The 15,597-nt window shown below is 37.8% G+C and overlaps 2 protein-coding genes across 2 annotated transcripts; one reads left to right on the top strand and one right to left on the bottom strand.

The window, feature by feature from the left end:
- The first annotated feature begins 518 nt into the window (after positions 1-518).
- On the top strand, positions 519-2,113 carry LOC104586908 (uncharacterized). The gene is made up of 2 exons (XM_010244289.2): positions 519-847; positions 1,167-2,113. The coding sequence occupies exons 1-2, from the start codon at positions 556-558 to the stop codon at positions 1,937-1,939; spliced, it is 1,065 nt and encodes a 354-aa protein (XP_010242591.1). The 5' UTR covers positions 519-555; the 3' UTR covers positions 1,940-2,113.
- Positions 2,114-2,214: 101 nt separating this feature from the next.
- Positions 2,215-11,933, bottom strand: LOC104586946 (subtilisin-like protease SBT4.15). Its single transcript, XM_010244349.2, has 11 exons — positions 11,797-11,933; positions 11,630-11,715; positions 6,086-6,183; positions 5,840-5,983; positions 5,648-5,753; positions 4,667-5,168; positions 4,483-4,586; positions 4,139-4,378; positions 3,918-4,026; positions 3,610-3,823; positions 2,215-2,919 (listed from the first exon to the last, which is right to left on the bottom strand). The coding sequence occupies exons 1-11, from the start codon at positions 11,890-11,892 to the stop codon at positions 2,363-2,365; spliced, it is 2,256 nt and encodes a 751-aa protein (XP_010242651.1). The 5' UTR covers positions 11,893-11,933; the 3' UTR covers positions 2,215-2,362.
- Positions 11,934-15,597: the final 3,664 nt, after the last annotated feature.

Genomic DNA, 15,597 nt, shown 5'->3' on the forward strand with positions numbered 1-15,597 from the left:
AGATTTCAGACCTCTTAAAAACGTTATCAAGCGCTACCTAAGTCTATTTCACTCTTTCGGGGTTGCTTTGATCAGATAAATCAATTTGAACCATTTGATTTATGCTTTTTATTGATGAAGTTTGTTTATTAAGGGTAGCGTGGCTGTTGAGCTTCCCAAGGTGAGGGGTCATATGAAATATAGACATTTTATTTTCTGGCTTCTCATAGCAGCCTCCGTGATATCAAAGTATTTCTTGTGTATATTTTCTTTTATGGAGTATTTTACTACCGCCTTGTTGGTATCACATGCAGGTAACTAAAGAAGCTACTAAGAACGTATAGCAGGCAAAGATAGGTTATAAAAAAAGCAGTTGACCAAGGAAATGATGAGAGACCACATGAAGTTAGGGCTTTGCACTCCCACATGTAACGTAGCAGCTCCTTCACTCCACATGGACAAACAGCCAACTATTACCAAATTGGCTTCTATAAAAGGGGCCTTATGCTCACAATCCTTCTTCACACCAATCTAGTATCTTAACCAGTTCTGGGCTGTGAAGTTTCAAAAGCTACCATGGCTCGACCTATGAGGTACCTTGTTTGTGTTTTCCTCATCCTTATGGTAGTCTTGGCTGAAGCAGCTCCTGGAAATGGTAATGGACGACGAGGGAATGGGAATGGAAATAACAATGGCAATGGACAAAATAATGGGGACGGGAATAACAGTGTGAAAAAAAAGAGTGTTATAGTGAAAGCAAAGTGCAAAGGGAGTGGGTATCCAGCCTGCTACAATCAGCAGTTCAAATGCCCTGTGAATTGTCCCACCTCCTGTGTGGTTGACTGCGTATCCTGCAAACCCATTTGCAGTAAGTCCTTATTTTCTTTCCCATATCTCTACTGTTTCTCATAAACCCATCTTTATTTGTGTTGTCAATTGCACCGGCTGGCTTGACTGCTATAGCTACCTAGCTATATACTGGTCTCTGATCAACTCTACCCAACCCTATACAAATTGGCATGCATGATTTTCCAAACCCAAGAGCTAGCCACCAGATTAAGTTGGTTGAAGTTTTGTATAGTTCTTTTTCAGGTATAGATCGGATATGTATATATAGTTCTCTTCATCCATTTATCCTTTTTAATTTGAAGAACTTATTCATGGATGATACAAATGCGTTCGGTCAGGTTGTGATATTCCGGGAGCTGTGTGCCAAGACCCCAGATTCATAGGCGGAGATGGCATCACCTTCTACTTCCACGGCAAGAAAGATCGCGACTTCTGCCTTGTTTCTGACTCCAATCTCCACATCAATGCCCATTTCGTTGGCCGGCGGAATCCGACTTTACACAGGGACTTCACCTGGGTCCAGGCCATTGGAGTTCTCTTTGACACCCATCAAATCTACGTTGGTGCCTTGAAGACCTCGACATGGGACGATTCCGTTGATCGTCTCGCCCTTGTCTTCAATGGCGAACCCATCATCCTTCCAGAAGTTGAAGGGGTAAAGTGGCAGCCCAAAGTGGCACCGAGTGTTTCTGTCACTAGAACCAGAAGCGCCAACGCCGTCACGGTTGAAGTGGAAAGGAACTTCAAAATCACAGCAACTGTGGTTCCTATCACCCAAGAAGAATCTCGAGTTCACAACTATGGTATTACCAGTGAGGATTGCTTTGCTCATCTCGAGCTTGGCTTCAAATTCTACTCTCTGAGTGATGACGTTAATGGCGTGTTGGGTCAGACATACAGGAGTAACTACACTAACAGGGTAAAGATATCAAGCGTAATGCCTGTTATAGGTGGTGTACGTGAATTCTCTTCGTCCAGTCTCTTCTCCACTGATTGCCCCGTCGCTCGCTTCCGGCGAGGGCAGCTGCCTATTCTGGTTGCTGCTTCTGAATACCCAGATATGGAGTGTGGAAGCGGCATAAGTGGTCGAGGAATTGTCTGCAAGAAGTAGAGAAATTGTATGTGTATGTGCTAATTAAGTGAAACCCATGTGTCTGTGTATGTTTACTTGTGACTTCTGTGTTCATGTATCATGTATGCTCCGAGCGTATCTCTGTTGGCTCGGTACGTTCTGATGGAATAACTGAGAACAGTTCAAGTGAAATAAAGATTTACTGTTAATTAATTTATGATTTATGAAAAACAGCAATGAAAAATAAGTTAAATCGAGTCACAAGAAGCTATTGAAGAAAACTTATATTAAATTTAGCTAACATTATTGATTAATCTGAATACAAAAAATACTAAAAAGATGTGGGGATTGAAAATATAAAGTCTAAACTCTGAACCTATAGCAGGGATTAAGCCTATTGATGCAATCTGTGCCAACAACTCCCAGAGCAATTTGTTTGGTGGGCACCAAAAAGAAACTAAGCTAACTGGTCACCCGGTACGCTGAGATCTTATAAACGACGATAGGGCTCCTGACTCTGTGAATTGAGTCGCTCCATTCCAGAGACGCCGAAATAAATGGAGTTTCCTTTCTTAGGGGCTTACCCTTGATAACGACTTTGAAAGTTTTCCTTTGGTACACCCGGTTGAAGGCCAGAGTATTGGGGAAAACGGAGATAGAGAGACCCTCGGGCGATTTCACTGTTGCCTTGTAAACTGAGCTGTTAGTCCCTACATTTGTAACTATTCGTTTAAAAACAGCTGAAAAATTTTTTGCAGGGTGGGGTAGTGGAAGGGTCATTGTTGGGTAGTTGATGCCATCATGGCCACGAGCTGGTTGGAATTTTTGGCAATCCAAATGGCTCCAACCTGTGATTAGGTGAAGGTTTGTGCTGTTGTAGCCCTCCCTGCACAAGAAGCGAATGTAGGAGCTTATCTGAAGATCATAGACGAGGCCAGGGTTGAGCGCTTTCACTGGGTTGATATGGCCAGACCCATATGCAAATTCAGCGTCCCGATTTCTAACCTTTATTGCAGTGGCTGAAACAAGAAGCAGAAATAGAGACAAGGGTTAAGGCCGTATTTGGTTTAGCCCTCATTCTTTCTCATTCTTACCAAGATGAAATTATAAAATGAACAAGAATGGGTAAAAATGGGCTGAGAAAATATTGCTATGAACCAAATGTTTTTTTTCTTAAAAAGTGAATTATTCTAAGTGAACCAAATGCCTAGGTCTGTAAAACAGTTGGCATAGATGTTTAGGGGCAGATGGCCACGGTCAATGTCCGTCCGTTGTGTTTTCATGGTAGTCCACCACTAAACATCTATGACGACAATTTTGTAGACCTACCACTGGCATAGAATTTCTTTAAAGATTGAAAATGAGCAAGACCCGATATGATTATTTTTTATGCTACAGGTTACCTTAATTTTTGAGTTATAGACTAACTTTTCATTCTAAAAAGAATGAGAAACAGGGCAATAATTTTGTAGCCAAAACGTTCTAATGCTATTCATTCTTGTCCATTCTTTCTCATTAGAATTAAAAGGAGGCATAGAGGAGGAAACCAAACATGACTTAAACTTTTACGATTAATCCGAAGTCAAGCCATGAAAGAAGAATGCATAAGTTTTCCCTATTCTCGTTCTTTCTGTTAGTTGAAACGAGTGGTTGGTTGTATATAGTAGGGTTGGGAGTAAGGATTAAGGTCAAACATGCGAAAGACTTACCGGTGGTCATTAGGGCAGACTTGATTGCCGCCGGGGACCAGTTGGGATGGAAGGACTTGACGTAGGCGGCAGCAGCGGCAGCATGAGGGCAAGCCATTGATGTGCCCGATACTATATTAAACAAAGAGAACCGGTCATCATACGGTTGCCCAGTCACTGACGCCAATTTTGTATAAGCGGCTAGTATGTCCACCCCCGGAGCTGTGATATCCGGCTGCTCATCCAAGTGAACAACATTTTCAATTTCAGCGAGAGAGAGAGAGAGAGAGAGAGAGAGAGAGAGAGAGAGAGAGAGAGAGAGAGATTACTTTGAGGATCCTTGGGCTGAGGTAATTGGGGCCTCGAGATGAGAAGGATGCCACAAAAGGGGCACTAACTTTCACTTCTTTAGTCTTGTATATAATGGCTTGAGGGTTCCTGCAGGATTACATGGGTCACATATAGTAGGGATTAACACAGTTGGGATAGCAAAAATTTGTACTAAAATCAAAAGAAAGAGTGCAAAAGTTATGGCATATTAGGGAATTACTTGGTGGTGTTGATGTATCTATCAATCTGATCGCCGGACTTAAGATCAACACGGGACGCAGGAAGAACGTAAGAGAAGGCAGTGTCATTTAATTCCGATCCTGCTATGATTGTCCCAACACCCCCCAATTCTTTGACTGTATGGTCTTGCCTGTCGCCTAGAAACATTCCCTGGCCTGAGGCACAGTAGACTATCTTTCCTTCCACTTTCTCCTGGCCCATAGTTCCCGAGTAGCAAGAACTGTGATTTTTGAAATGGAAGACATACAGACAGCCATGAACTTTGTCAGTACTCTAAGCAAAGCAACCAGGAGAAAAGCTAGGTTAATTGTTCAAGAATACAACCTTGCAAAGTAAGCTTCATAGCCATCAGTGTAGTTGGCTGCTTTGGTGCCGCTCGTTAGAGGGTACATCTGCTTCGTTGGTGCATATGTGTTAAGGGAAAGTCCCTGATACAAGAGTACTATAACTGGTCAAGCCATGGCTTAACCCAGAAAGATTTGAAAGTTGAAACACATTCACTACTTACATAGATCTTCATGCCATTGCCAAGCCTGATTTCTGTCCTGAATTTCCTATCTATACCAGTGGCGCCCACAGTCATGATCCAGGGTGCGACATTGGACACAGTTAATGCATAGGGCCCTTGGTTTCCAGCGGCGCAAGCAGTGAAGATGCCCTTCTTCATAGCGTGGAAGGAGCCGATGGCTAGTGAATCGTTGAAGTAATTTCGAATGCTAGAACCGCCGATAGAAATGGAGAGCACGTCGACACCGTCGCTGATGACATCGTCAAATGCAGCTAAGATGTCTATGTCCGAGCACCAGTACCAACAGACCTTGTACATGGCGATGCGGGCCGACGGCACCCCGCCTCGTGTCGTCCCTCTGCCTATCCCGTAGAGGCTAGCATGGTTGACTGCTGAACCTGCAACCGTAGATGATGTGTGTGTTCCGTGCCCTTCGGTATCTGCTGGAGATTGGTCGGAAATTTTGATTTGAATGCTGTAGGACCTTGCACCTATGAGCTTGCTGCCAGAGTTATACAGGTGAAGGATTCAAAATTTGTTGAAAACCCATGAATATGCATTACAAAAGTTGGAGTTCTAATGGTAAATTTTTCCACCATTAATTAGATAGACCCTGACTTTCTGATGATCAAATATATACATCTGGGATGGTGGAGAAATTACTTTTTAAAGTCAAAACATTCACAACACAAGGCCACATATTCCAATATCCAGTAGGTATGTAAATGGGTAACCTCCTATCAAATCAAAATTAAACTAGCTGGTAAATGGTAATGCTATCTATTAGAAGATCTGGAATATGGGTTCTCTGGGCCGGGTCTAGGGTCAATGCAGGCCCAACCCTAAATATGGGTCTAGGACCCAGGCCTGGCCCAGCCCATATAACACTGGATGTAGCTAGTGAATTATATTGAAGATTTTATTAATGCAAAATTAACCAAATAAACAAACAAAGAGGGAGGGATGGAATGACAATCTTACTTGTTGCAGCCAGTGAAATTAGCACCTACTTCGCATTTACCCTTCCATTTAGACGGAGGCGGCCCATATCCTTTGTCATCGAAACTTGGAGATTCAGGATAAACTCCTGAAAGAATTAACCTTTATGAGTTTACTCCCATGAATGATTACAAGGAAATCTGGATACTGGGAGCTTTTCCAGCTTTAATTTACCTGTGTCCAACAAACCCACTATGATGTCGCTCTCAGATTGATGGTTCCTGTTTACTGTTAGAGGCATTCCAAGAAAATCCCATGATCTTGTGGTGACAAGCTTACGTTTGGTGTTTGGAAACACGGATACAACCCCCTCTCTCTCTGCAATGATCCAACCAAAATCATTCTTCATTTTCATTGTTGTATTTAGATCAGTGCACGGAAGTATTAAAAGTTCAGTTTTTGATAGATAGCCATACATACCCATCAGTCGATTTGCTTCATGTGGCAACAGCATGGCCGCGAACCCATTAAAACTCCTTTTATAGCTATGTAATCTGGACTCTCTTGCAATGCTCTCACTTGGAAAAAGAACAACATCTTCATCAACATCAAACTATCCTAAAATAAAATAATAAGATGGAAGATAGTCTTTTCCTCTAATTTGCTCAACTACACATGGAGAAACTACAATCTTTTGCTTCAGCTGCATACATCCAATTTGAAACAATACCTAGAAGTTTAGCAACAAATTGCCCAGAAGGAAAACAAAGAAAGCCTAATCTTCTCAATGAAAGGCCGACTACGCTTCTGTTATTGCATGGTCTGTTCTCTAGTGGAGTCATTACTCTCCAATTGACCCACATTTATGGAGAAAACACTGAAGGGAAAATTTTATCTTGTGGTTTGTGGTGGATGTAGAGGGTTGGGCCACCCTATAGATTGCAATCTGATCCACCCTCGTTGGGGCGGGTTTTAGGGAAACCCAAAACTATTCTGACTAGGGATGGAGCGGGAGTGGTATTTATTCATTCCACTCTGATATATATTATTTTTGAGAATGGATATATATCAAAAGTTACTTAATCAATGATAAATCAAATCATTGGCAATATCCTTTAAAAACTAAAACACCTTCTATAGCTAGGAGTGCAAGTTGGGCGGGTTGGGCCGGGTTTATGCTCAACCCAGGCCCGGTCCTAAAATTTGGGTTTAAGGCCCGAGCCCGAGGTTAAGCCTGATTTTCCCAATCTGAGCCCAGCCTGCCCTATAATTTGATGCATCCGGGTTGGTCAATGAACCCACTCTAAAATTATACATATATAAATGTATGTATGCAAATATGTACAAATGTATATAATTGGGCCGAGTTTGGGCTACCTAAGGGCTAGGCCCAAGCCTGGCCCGAAAAGTAAAAAAGCCCGACTTCTTGGGCCTGAGCCCAGCCCGAGGACCGAAAATCCAAGCCCAACCTGTGTAAAATTCCAGGTTGGGCCAATTCAGGCTCGGGCTGGGCCCACCCAAGTTGCACCCCTATCTATAGCTTGCAATCGATTAGCTTAATTAACCTTCCATTAGATGATAGTGGAAATTGACAGTTTTGACCCTAATGTCCATTTGAATAAATTTAATCAAAAGAAAATAAATTTGAAAATACCATTTTTGCCCCTAGTAAGACATGAACAACCACTCTGTTTGGTACTATTTGCTCAATTTTGTTTTCTGTATGAAGAAGTATTAGGGTACTTTTGGAATAAGCAATCATATGCCCATGCCTTGTACACTTTTCACTCAATTTATGTGATCATGTTACTATTTTTAGATGACAAAACAAACACTTCTTAGTGAAAGGCTAGGGGTGGCCACGAGCTGAGCTTCTCATGAGCTATTGGAGCTCGGATCGGCTTGGTTTAAACCGAGTTTCGAGCTAAGCTTGAGCTCAGTGAAGCTCGGCTCATGAGGTTCGGGAACCTAATCACGTCTAGTATAATAAATAAATAATTTTTATTATACATACTTACATACATACATACATACATACATACATACATACATACATACATACATACATACATACATACATACATACATACATACATACATACTATACATATAAATATTTATATATAATAAGTAATTTTTGTAATCCTTATTTTTTTATGTAAAATTAAAAAAAAACAATTTTTATATGTATAATTTTTATTTTTTAGAAAAAGCTTGACTTGTAGTTGAGCTCAAACTTGCGAGCTTTTGAACCAAGCCGAGCTTGAGCTCAAGTCTCTAGCTCGAATAGAGCTCGAGCCTAACACTATTTCTATGAGCCAAGCTCGAATAACCAAATATTCAGCTCGGCTCGGCTCGAATCCACCCCTAGTGAAACGTTAATTAAGTAAATAGGTTGCGACGTATAGGGGGTGTTCTAGTAAATGACCCTAAATAAAATGAGTATGGATCTCCTACACTTGAAGTATGTGGGCGGGGGTAAACTTCCATTAACAAATGAACTTGTCTTGTGTTCAGAGTGTGGACCCCACTCACATGCGTGTCGTGAGACCAAACGGAAAAACTTCTATTAAATTAATATTTTACTGTTTTTAAACTTAAAAAAATATTTAAAGTGAACAAAAAGGAGTGGGAATTTACCCTAGACTCCAAATGATGAACCCTTCTTCAAGCTTCAACCACTAGTATTTGTGTACATGCTTTGCACGTAACAAATTTTGTGATGATGATAGTATATAATATATTTCCAAAATTTTTTACAATTTTTTATATTTCTACATCTATAAAAATTATTCTTATTTATCGCATTTATTATGGTTCATTAATATAAAGACATGTCCAAATAAAATTCTTGAAAAGGTAACAAGAATTAATAAAATTTTTATTATTCTTATTTTTTATTTATCATTAATAAAATTTTTATTATTCTTATTTATTATTGTTCATTAATAAAATTAATAATTTTTATCAATTACCTTCATCAGAATTTTATTTGTATTCTCATTACCTTTGCAAGAATTAACTTCTATATGATAAATCATAAATCCAACTTCAGCTCCTTCAACCACTAAAACCCTTACAATGAACTGCTATAAAAAATATTACTTACTCTTGCAGATATCTTACCACCCAATGATGTGGGCTTTAAGGTAACAGAAATTAAAAATGAACCCACCATATGATCAAGAACTAAACCAATGAAAATAGGTTAAAAATATTTAAAAAAAACAAGAAAATAGTTTAAAGAATAAATTGGTCATGCATGCCATTTGCAAGTTGAAAATCTATTCATGGTGGTTAATGTGGCCCAACATTGGCTATTTGAGAAAAAAACATGTACATTCAAGTTTTTTTTTAATTTAAATAAATTAAAGGGTAAATTGCTAAAACCTCTTGTAAAATTTTTGATCATATTGCTAAACCCCCTAAAGTTTGGTAAATGCAATCACCTCCCATGAACTTTTTGACATAGATACAAGTAGACCCTCTATTAGAATCTTCTAACAAAAAGCACAAAAAATGTCCAAAATACCCATATACTTACTTTTGAATAAAATATTTATTTTTTAATTTTTTTTCTTCACATCAATCACTACTCCAATCCCTTCTAATCTCTTTTTCTGAATTGATATATTTTCCAAATTTTCCCTTCATATCAATTGCTCAAAGGCAAAATTGCAACTTTAGACTCTCTTTTTCATACCTCTTGCTAGAGGATTTTACAAAGGGGGTCTACTTGCAATTGTTTCAAGAAATTTATGGGAGGTGATTGCAATTACCAAACTTCAGGGGAGGTTTGGGTAACGGTTAAAAACTTCAAGGGATGTTTCAGCAATTACTATGGTTTGTTTTCCAACTATTGAACAAAAAAATGGATTTTTTTTTGTATTTTCCCTAGCAAGTATTAAATGAGAATGTTAAATAACATTTTTGTCATTGACTTGTTTTACAATTATGAACAAAAAGAATGGAATTTTGTGTCTTTTCTGTAATAAGCATTAAATGAGAAAACAAAACTACATATTTACCATTGCTAATTCTCTGATTTAAACCTTAGAGATGGGGTATTTTAGTCTAGTGAAAATTCCAAAAGCCAACCACATCTGTTCTTACTTTTATAGATAGTATAGATTAATGATCAGAAGAAGACCTCCTTCAAGCTTCAGCCAAGGGCGAAATATCTATATGAAAGCACTCATTTGCTAGTTGCTTCCTTGAATTTTCATGGTGAAACCTTCCAAACTGTGAGATTCAATATTTCTTCAAATCTGGTTTTTCTTCTTCCGTCTTCGGTCAAGATCAAGAGCGGGATTTGGAGGTTTGATTCAAGACAAATCTGAGTTTTATTATAGTTTCAGTCAAGATTGAATTTTCTTCTTCCATCTTCGGTCAAGAGCAAGATTCAAATAAACAAGTCACATGTTTTTTCTTCATCCCGATCTTGAATCTTTCAAGATTAGCTTGAAGGAGGGTTTCATCGTTTGAAGTCTAGGGTCAGTTCCTACTCCTTTTTGTTCACTTTTACTATTTTTTAAATTAAAAAAAATAAAATATTAATCTAATAGAAGTTTTACCGTTTAGTCTCACTCCACGTATGTGGGTGGAGTTCACACTCTATATACAATACGTGTTCATTTGTTATTGGAAGTACAACCCTGCCCACATACTACGAGTGCAGGAGATCCAGACTCAAATAAAACAACTTGGTCAAGTTTCTATCCTTTATGATCGCATCGCAACTTATCTAAAAGGTTCAATCCTTTATGTCTTTAACCATTTACTATTAAGATGATATGATGTGATATTTTTTAACCATTTACTATTAAGAATTGAAGTAGAAGGCAGAAGGTAGAAGCTAGAGAGAACTTTATGACATTCCCAATTGATTGGCAAGTGTGGGGTCTCATGGAGTCTAGTCAGGTTCAAGTCCAATCCAAGCAATATTTTTAGGTAAATTGTCTATCAAATTCTAATTTTTATTAGTTAATTTTAAATTTTCATTAATATAATTATTTCTAAATTTATTGAATTTTAAAATAGTGTAACTAAGATTTTTAAGACTGCAGAAAGAAAATGGTATCTATTTCTCTGAATTCAATTTAAGACTCAATTGGTTTAGGCAAGTTAAAGTCCAACCTAGCTAAGCAATATTTTTAGGTGAATCACTTATCTATGGATTTTTTTATCAATTTTATTTTAAAAATTTATTGATGTAATTGTTTTTAAATTCAAACGGACATAAATTAATGCTATTATGATTTGGGATTGTAAATGACATCTATTTTCTTGAATTCAAATTGAGACTGAATTGGCCTAGACAAGTTCAAGTCTACCCCAAAATGTGAATGAATAAACCATGGTAATGAAAATGCCAATCCAAAATGTGAAAGAAACCATGGTTAGCAATGGTCGGGGTGGGGTGGGGAAAATTCAGGATCCCCATTCCCGGTGGAGGTGGGGATATGGATGGCCGGATGGGGCTGGGATTTCCAGCCTCATTGGGTATGCAATGGGGTATATGTGTTAAGGGTTGGGAAAGGATATGTAAAACCCGGCCCTGCCCTGTTGCCATTCCCTATAAATATATAAAAAATAATAAAAACTGCAAGGTTTTTAACTCTACATATTTGCATTATATGAGTCTTGGAAGGCGTACAAATGCAAATATGTACAGTATAAATACATACAAATTTGCACTCTACAAATTTGTTTTGTATTATTTTATATGTTTTTGCATGGTACATATTTGCACCGAGTATTCTGGGACTCGCACTACTTGCGATTTCATTTCACCTATATGGCCATTTACTATTCTTCTCTTGTTCCGAAATTCAACCAAGATCCGCACTTAGGAATCGCACCTAGGTTAATTTGGCACTTGAGTTTCACACAACAAAGAGAAACAGGTATCACCTCTGATCTTATGGGCAATCTTCGAAAACAATAATCAAAATCAGAAATTCAACCAACAAATGTTCGATAAATGTCACAGCTGCAATAGGTAAAATGTATCGGCCTACTTACTCTCCGATGACATCAGTAAGCATGTTGTGGTGTTGCTCTACTGAGAATCCATGCTCCTGCACGTCTCCCATGTACACTATATACGGCTGTTATCAACACAATAATCACCATTAGCTGATGCTTTGAACAAACTCCATGTATAAAGCGCACAAGATAGAGAGACCAACCTGTCTACCGGTGTTGCTGGCGGAGCCATGAACTGACGTAGCTACTAGACAGAGATTGATCAAGACGGCCAGCAGAAGTTTCTCTGAGATCCTCATCGTCTAGATCTCCCAGTCTCTCTTTGACGAGCAGGTGCTAGAGAAGAGTAACCAGTGGGTGGTTTAAATATTGACGAAAATGATTCTATTTTGCTTTTCATTTGTCTGTTAGTAGTTTGATGAAGTGGAGATTTTCACTGGATTATCATAGAGAAATTTGTGGGAGGAGCTTGGTCAGCTTGGACTCTTTCTTTTTCTTTTTGCGGAATCACAGTTATATCGCTTCAATTTGTTGGGCACAAATGGGTCGGATCTAAAGTTGTTGATCCATCTTGCTATTTAGTCTAATTAAATTTGCTCCGGTCTTGGAGGGGAGAGCTTCTAATGGAACATAGGTCATGCTTGAAGAGTTTTCTCTGGATTCGACCGACGCTCCATTAAATCTTATAAAAACCAATTTGATCATATCGTCTCTGATACACAACCCGTGTTTAGGAGGGCGGGCTTCAGCGTTAACTTTAACCCCTTTCCCCTTTCAAGTAAGGGTGTCAGTGGACCAGTCCAATATCAATTTGGATGGATTGGATGTATTGGATTGGATCAATTCGGTCCAAAATATTTATTAATGTTAGACAGTTGTATGTCTTTAGTTCCAATCAGAATGATGTACATTATGAATTTATTGTAAATGAATAAATTACATATTTGATTCATGTTCATGTGGTGTGTTTCTGTGTAATACCCTTAAATTGGACACTTATGAGACTCGTGTTAGTTTAGAATGTTCACAACCATTGGATAAGTCTGGAGAGATTTATCCTGCCAAGGCTGACACTAGTGTGCTGCCAATTGTTGGGGTGGCCTGTCTTAGCCGCCAGGGTGAGGCTCAAGGCACATGTAGTGTAGGATTAATTGAATATTTGAATCGGACCAGATTTTCAATATTGCCCTGGACCTTGGAGATTGGTGGGCAAAACTAGAAAGTTACACTTGACCCTTAGACTCGATTATGATACTGTACTAGGTGTCGGATCAGACTGTCTTTGATATGCCAATCAGTGAGATCCTTAGCGGGGGTCAAAACCTAGGTATGTTGGGACAGTCTGAGAATTCATTTGAGTGGGTGATCATAGTGACAGGATCAACCCCTTTGTCGGACAAAGGTAATGATCGGGGATGCACTCTCTCTGATGGAAACCAAGACTGCCGGCAGCCGATTCCAATCGTTGAGATTTGTTTTGCAAAATATATTTTATATGAGATATAAAAGTATATATATTATGGTTTCCAAACGTTTGCAAAATGTTTTAATTCCCGGGATCCATGTGAGTAGAGAGTGCAGCACTATTCCTTGCAGCCGAGGGAGATGTCCTCTCTTGTCGGGCAGTGACCTTTGGTTTTGAAGTGCTTTTTCATTTAAAGTGTTATAATAGACATGTCTTTTATTTTAAATTAGTGACTTTTGATTTCAAAATTAGCAACATTTCATTTGTAACATTTTCTTTAGTGTATTTTGATTTTAAACTTGGTAACATTTCATAGGTGTCTTTTATTTGTTTAGTGCTTATTCTAACAAGATGTATTAGGGTTTATATTATTTCTGATGGAAACCTAAAACTGTTGACAATGGATCTTAATTATATTTGAAATCTTTATGTAAAATGCATTTATACTTATATTATGTCATTTTGAAAACGGTTTGCAAAAAGTTTTTAATCCAGCATCTATTTATGTAGAGGGTGTGATATTACATTTTGTAGTCAGAGAAACAGCCCTATAAACAATGTTTTAACTATCTGGAGTTGAAAGGTTAAGAGTAAAAGACCATTATAGGGCTGAAAACTTCATGAATTTTATATCATATCAATCTATTATCCTTGGGCTCATTAAGGTGGTTGAATGCAATGATGGCTTTGACTTAACTGTTGGGCCCAAACTAAGCCCAACTCAATTGGCTCAGGGGTTCACTACCCTTATGTAGTGAATTAGGCCTGTCTCTTTCCAAACATGGGCTTAACCCATATGGACTGATGTGAAACCGTTGTGGGTCCCACTCTTTACATTATTCAAGTCTATGAAGCTTATCAAGAGTTATGTAAGTGAATCACTAAAGAAAATGAGCCTTAGACCATTAATAGAAAGACTAGTTAAATTAGTCACATGAAGTTGTCATGTGATTTTGATTGAATATGGGTATGGAGCTCAATTCTTTTGATGTGGTTAAGTCCTAACCCAAATCTGATTTGGATTAGTCCTAAGTTTATTGGGAGAGAGGTCTATATATAGGGTTAAAAGGGAGAGGTCGAATTAAACTCTCCTAGCTAGACTCTCACCTACTCTCCCTCTCTCTCTTTCATAAACCCTAGTTTGAACCAACCTTGGAGTTGACTATTTCTCCATGATTTTTTATTTTGTTTTTTTTAAAGAAAAAAATCAAAGATTAAGTGGTTCACCCAGTTTGCATTAATTCCAATTAGTTGGAGATCAAAATCGTCTAAAGCATAGTTGCAAGATCAACATCAAGTTCCAGCCGAGCCATTTTCAGCTGGGAGGCTGATGTAGGTCTGAATTTTGTGTACTTGATATCAAGTATGCTCAGTTTAATTTTGAGTTTCAAATTTGATTAGGTTCAATGGAAGATGGATCCAAAAAATTAAGCAAATATTGAGAAATTGGTTCTCAGGTTTGGATTTTTTTTTTTTTTTTTTTTGCAATTTGGTCATCAACCCTAACAAGTTTGGCCATGAAACTAATGAGTTTTAGCCCTTCTAACGGATCCACCATTCGTCATACTAAGAGTTCGTTTAGTTCCCTAAAATAAGTGCTTGGAATAAGAATCGAAATGGATCATTCTGATTTCAACTGTTTGTTTGGCTGGAATGGGATTCTAATTACCATTTTTGGTAGAATGGGATTCTAATTACCACTTTTTGTAGAATGGGATTCCCCCATATGAGGTAATGGCCACTCTAGCCTCCCCTTTGGGAATAGAATTTCCATTTTAGAGTCTATCAATAATTATAGTGCTCCTAACAAAAAAGCCTCCAAACCCTAATATTAATAAAATAATAAATTAATAGTATAATAAAATATTAATATAATTTTATTAAAGTAATAATAAAATAATAAAATATCAATAAACTAATACAAAATTAAAAAAATTCAATTGATTCTGATTACGACTCCAAATGAACCAAACAACAATGATTGGAATTCGACTCTACAGATTTCCATTTGAACAAAACAAGCATTGGAAATAGGCAATTCCCATTTTGATTCTAGGGTATTTCAATTCCAATCCAATTTGATATGACCGTAAACCAAACAAACCCTAAATTTCCTTATTAACGATTCTAACCAACACAATATTTAAACCTTGGTGTGCATCACCTCAAAAACATTGAGATATATTCATTCACCAAATCCCATTTTGAATCCAATGGTCAACCATGAAAACTACTAAGATTCCATTCCAATGGTCCTAGATGAATAAAACTAAACAACTAGACCAATATCCTCTACCTAATTTGAAAATGCCATGATATTTAACACCCCTATTTACACTCACACGTCAAATTTCAACTCAAAATTTCTTCATTTGACCATCCCACTTATAGATTCTAATTTCACATTTATAATTAAATCACACTAAAATATGCAATAGCCTAACTTCTCTCATTGAGTTTAGAAACCTGAAAATAATCAATCTAATCTAAATCATAAATTCCTTTATTTTCCTCTAGAATAAGCAAGACTTCCATTTTG

Source organism: Nelumbo nucifera, chromosome 2, assembly GCF_055504915.1.
Source record: "Nelumbo nucifera cultivar China Antique chromosome 2, China Antique-T2T, whole genome shotgun sequence".
Classification (NCBI taxonomy): domain Eukaryota; kingdom Viridiplantae; phylum Streptophyta; class Magnoliopsida; order Proteales; family Nelumbonaceae; genus Nelumbo; species Nelumbo nucifera.

Coding starts and splice junctions, on each gene's coding strand:
- LOC104586908 (XM_010244289.2), top strand. CDS start 556: ATGGCTCGACCTATGAGGTACCTTGTTTGTGTTTTCCTCATCCTTATG. Junction 848..1,166: donor ATCCTGCAAACCCATTTGCA/GTAAGTCCTTAT, acceptor GCGTTCGGTCAG/GTTGTGATATTCCGGGAGCT.
- LOC104586946 (XM_010244349.2), bottom strand. CDS start 11,892: ATGAGGATCTCAGAGAAACTTCTGCTGGCCGTCTTGATCAATCTCTGT. Junction 5,754..5,839: donor AGTGGGTTTGTTGGACACAG/GTAAATTAAAGC, acceptor TAATTCTTTCAG/GAGTTTATCCTGAATCTCCA. Junction 2,920..3,609: donor GTCTGCCCTAATGACCACCG/GTAAGTCTTTCG, acceptor TTCTTGTTTCAG/CCACTGCAATAAAGGTTAGA.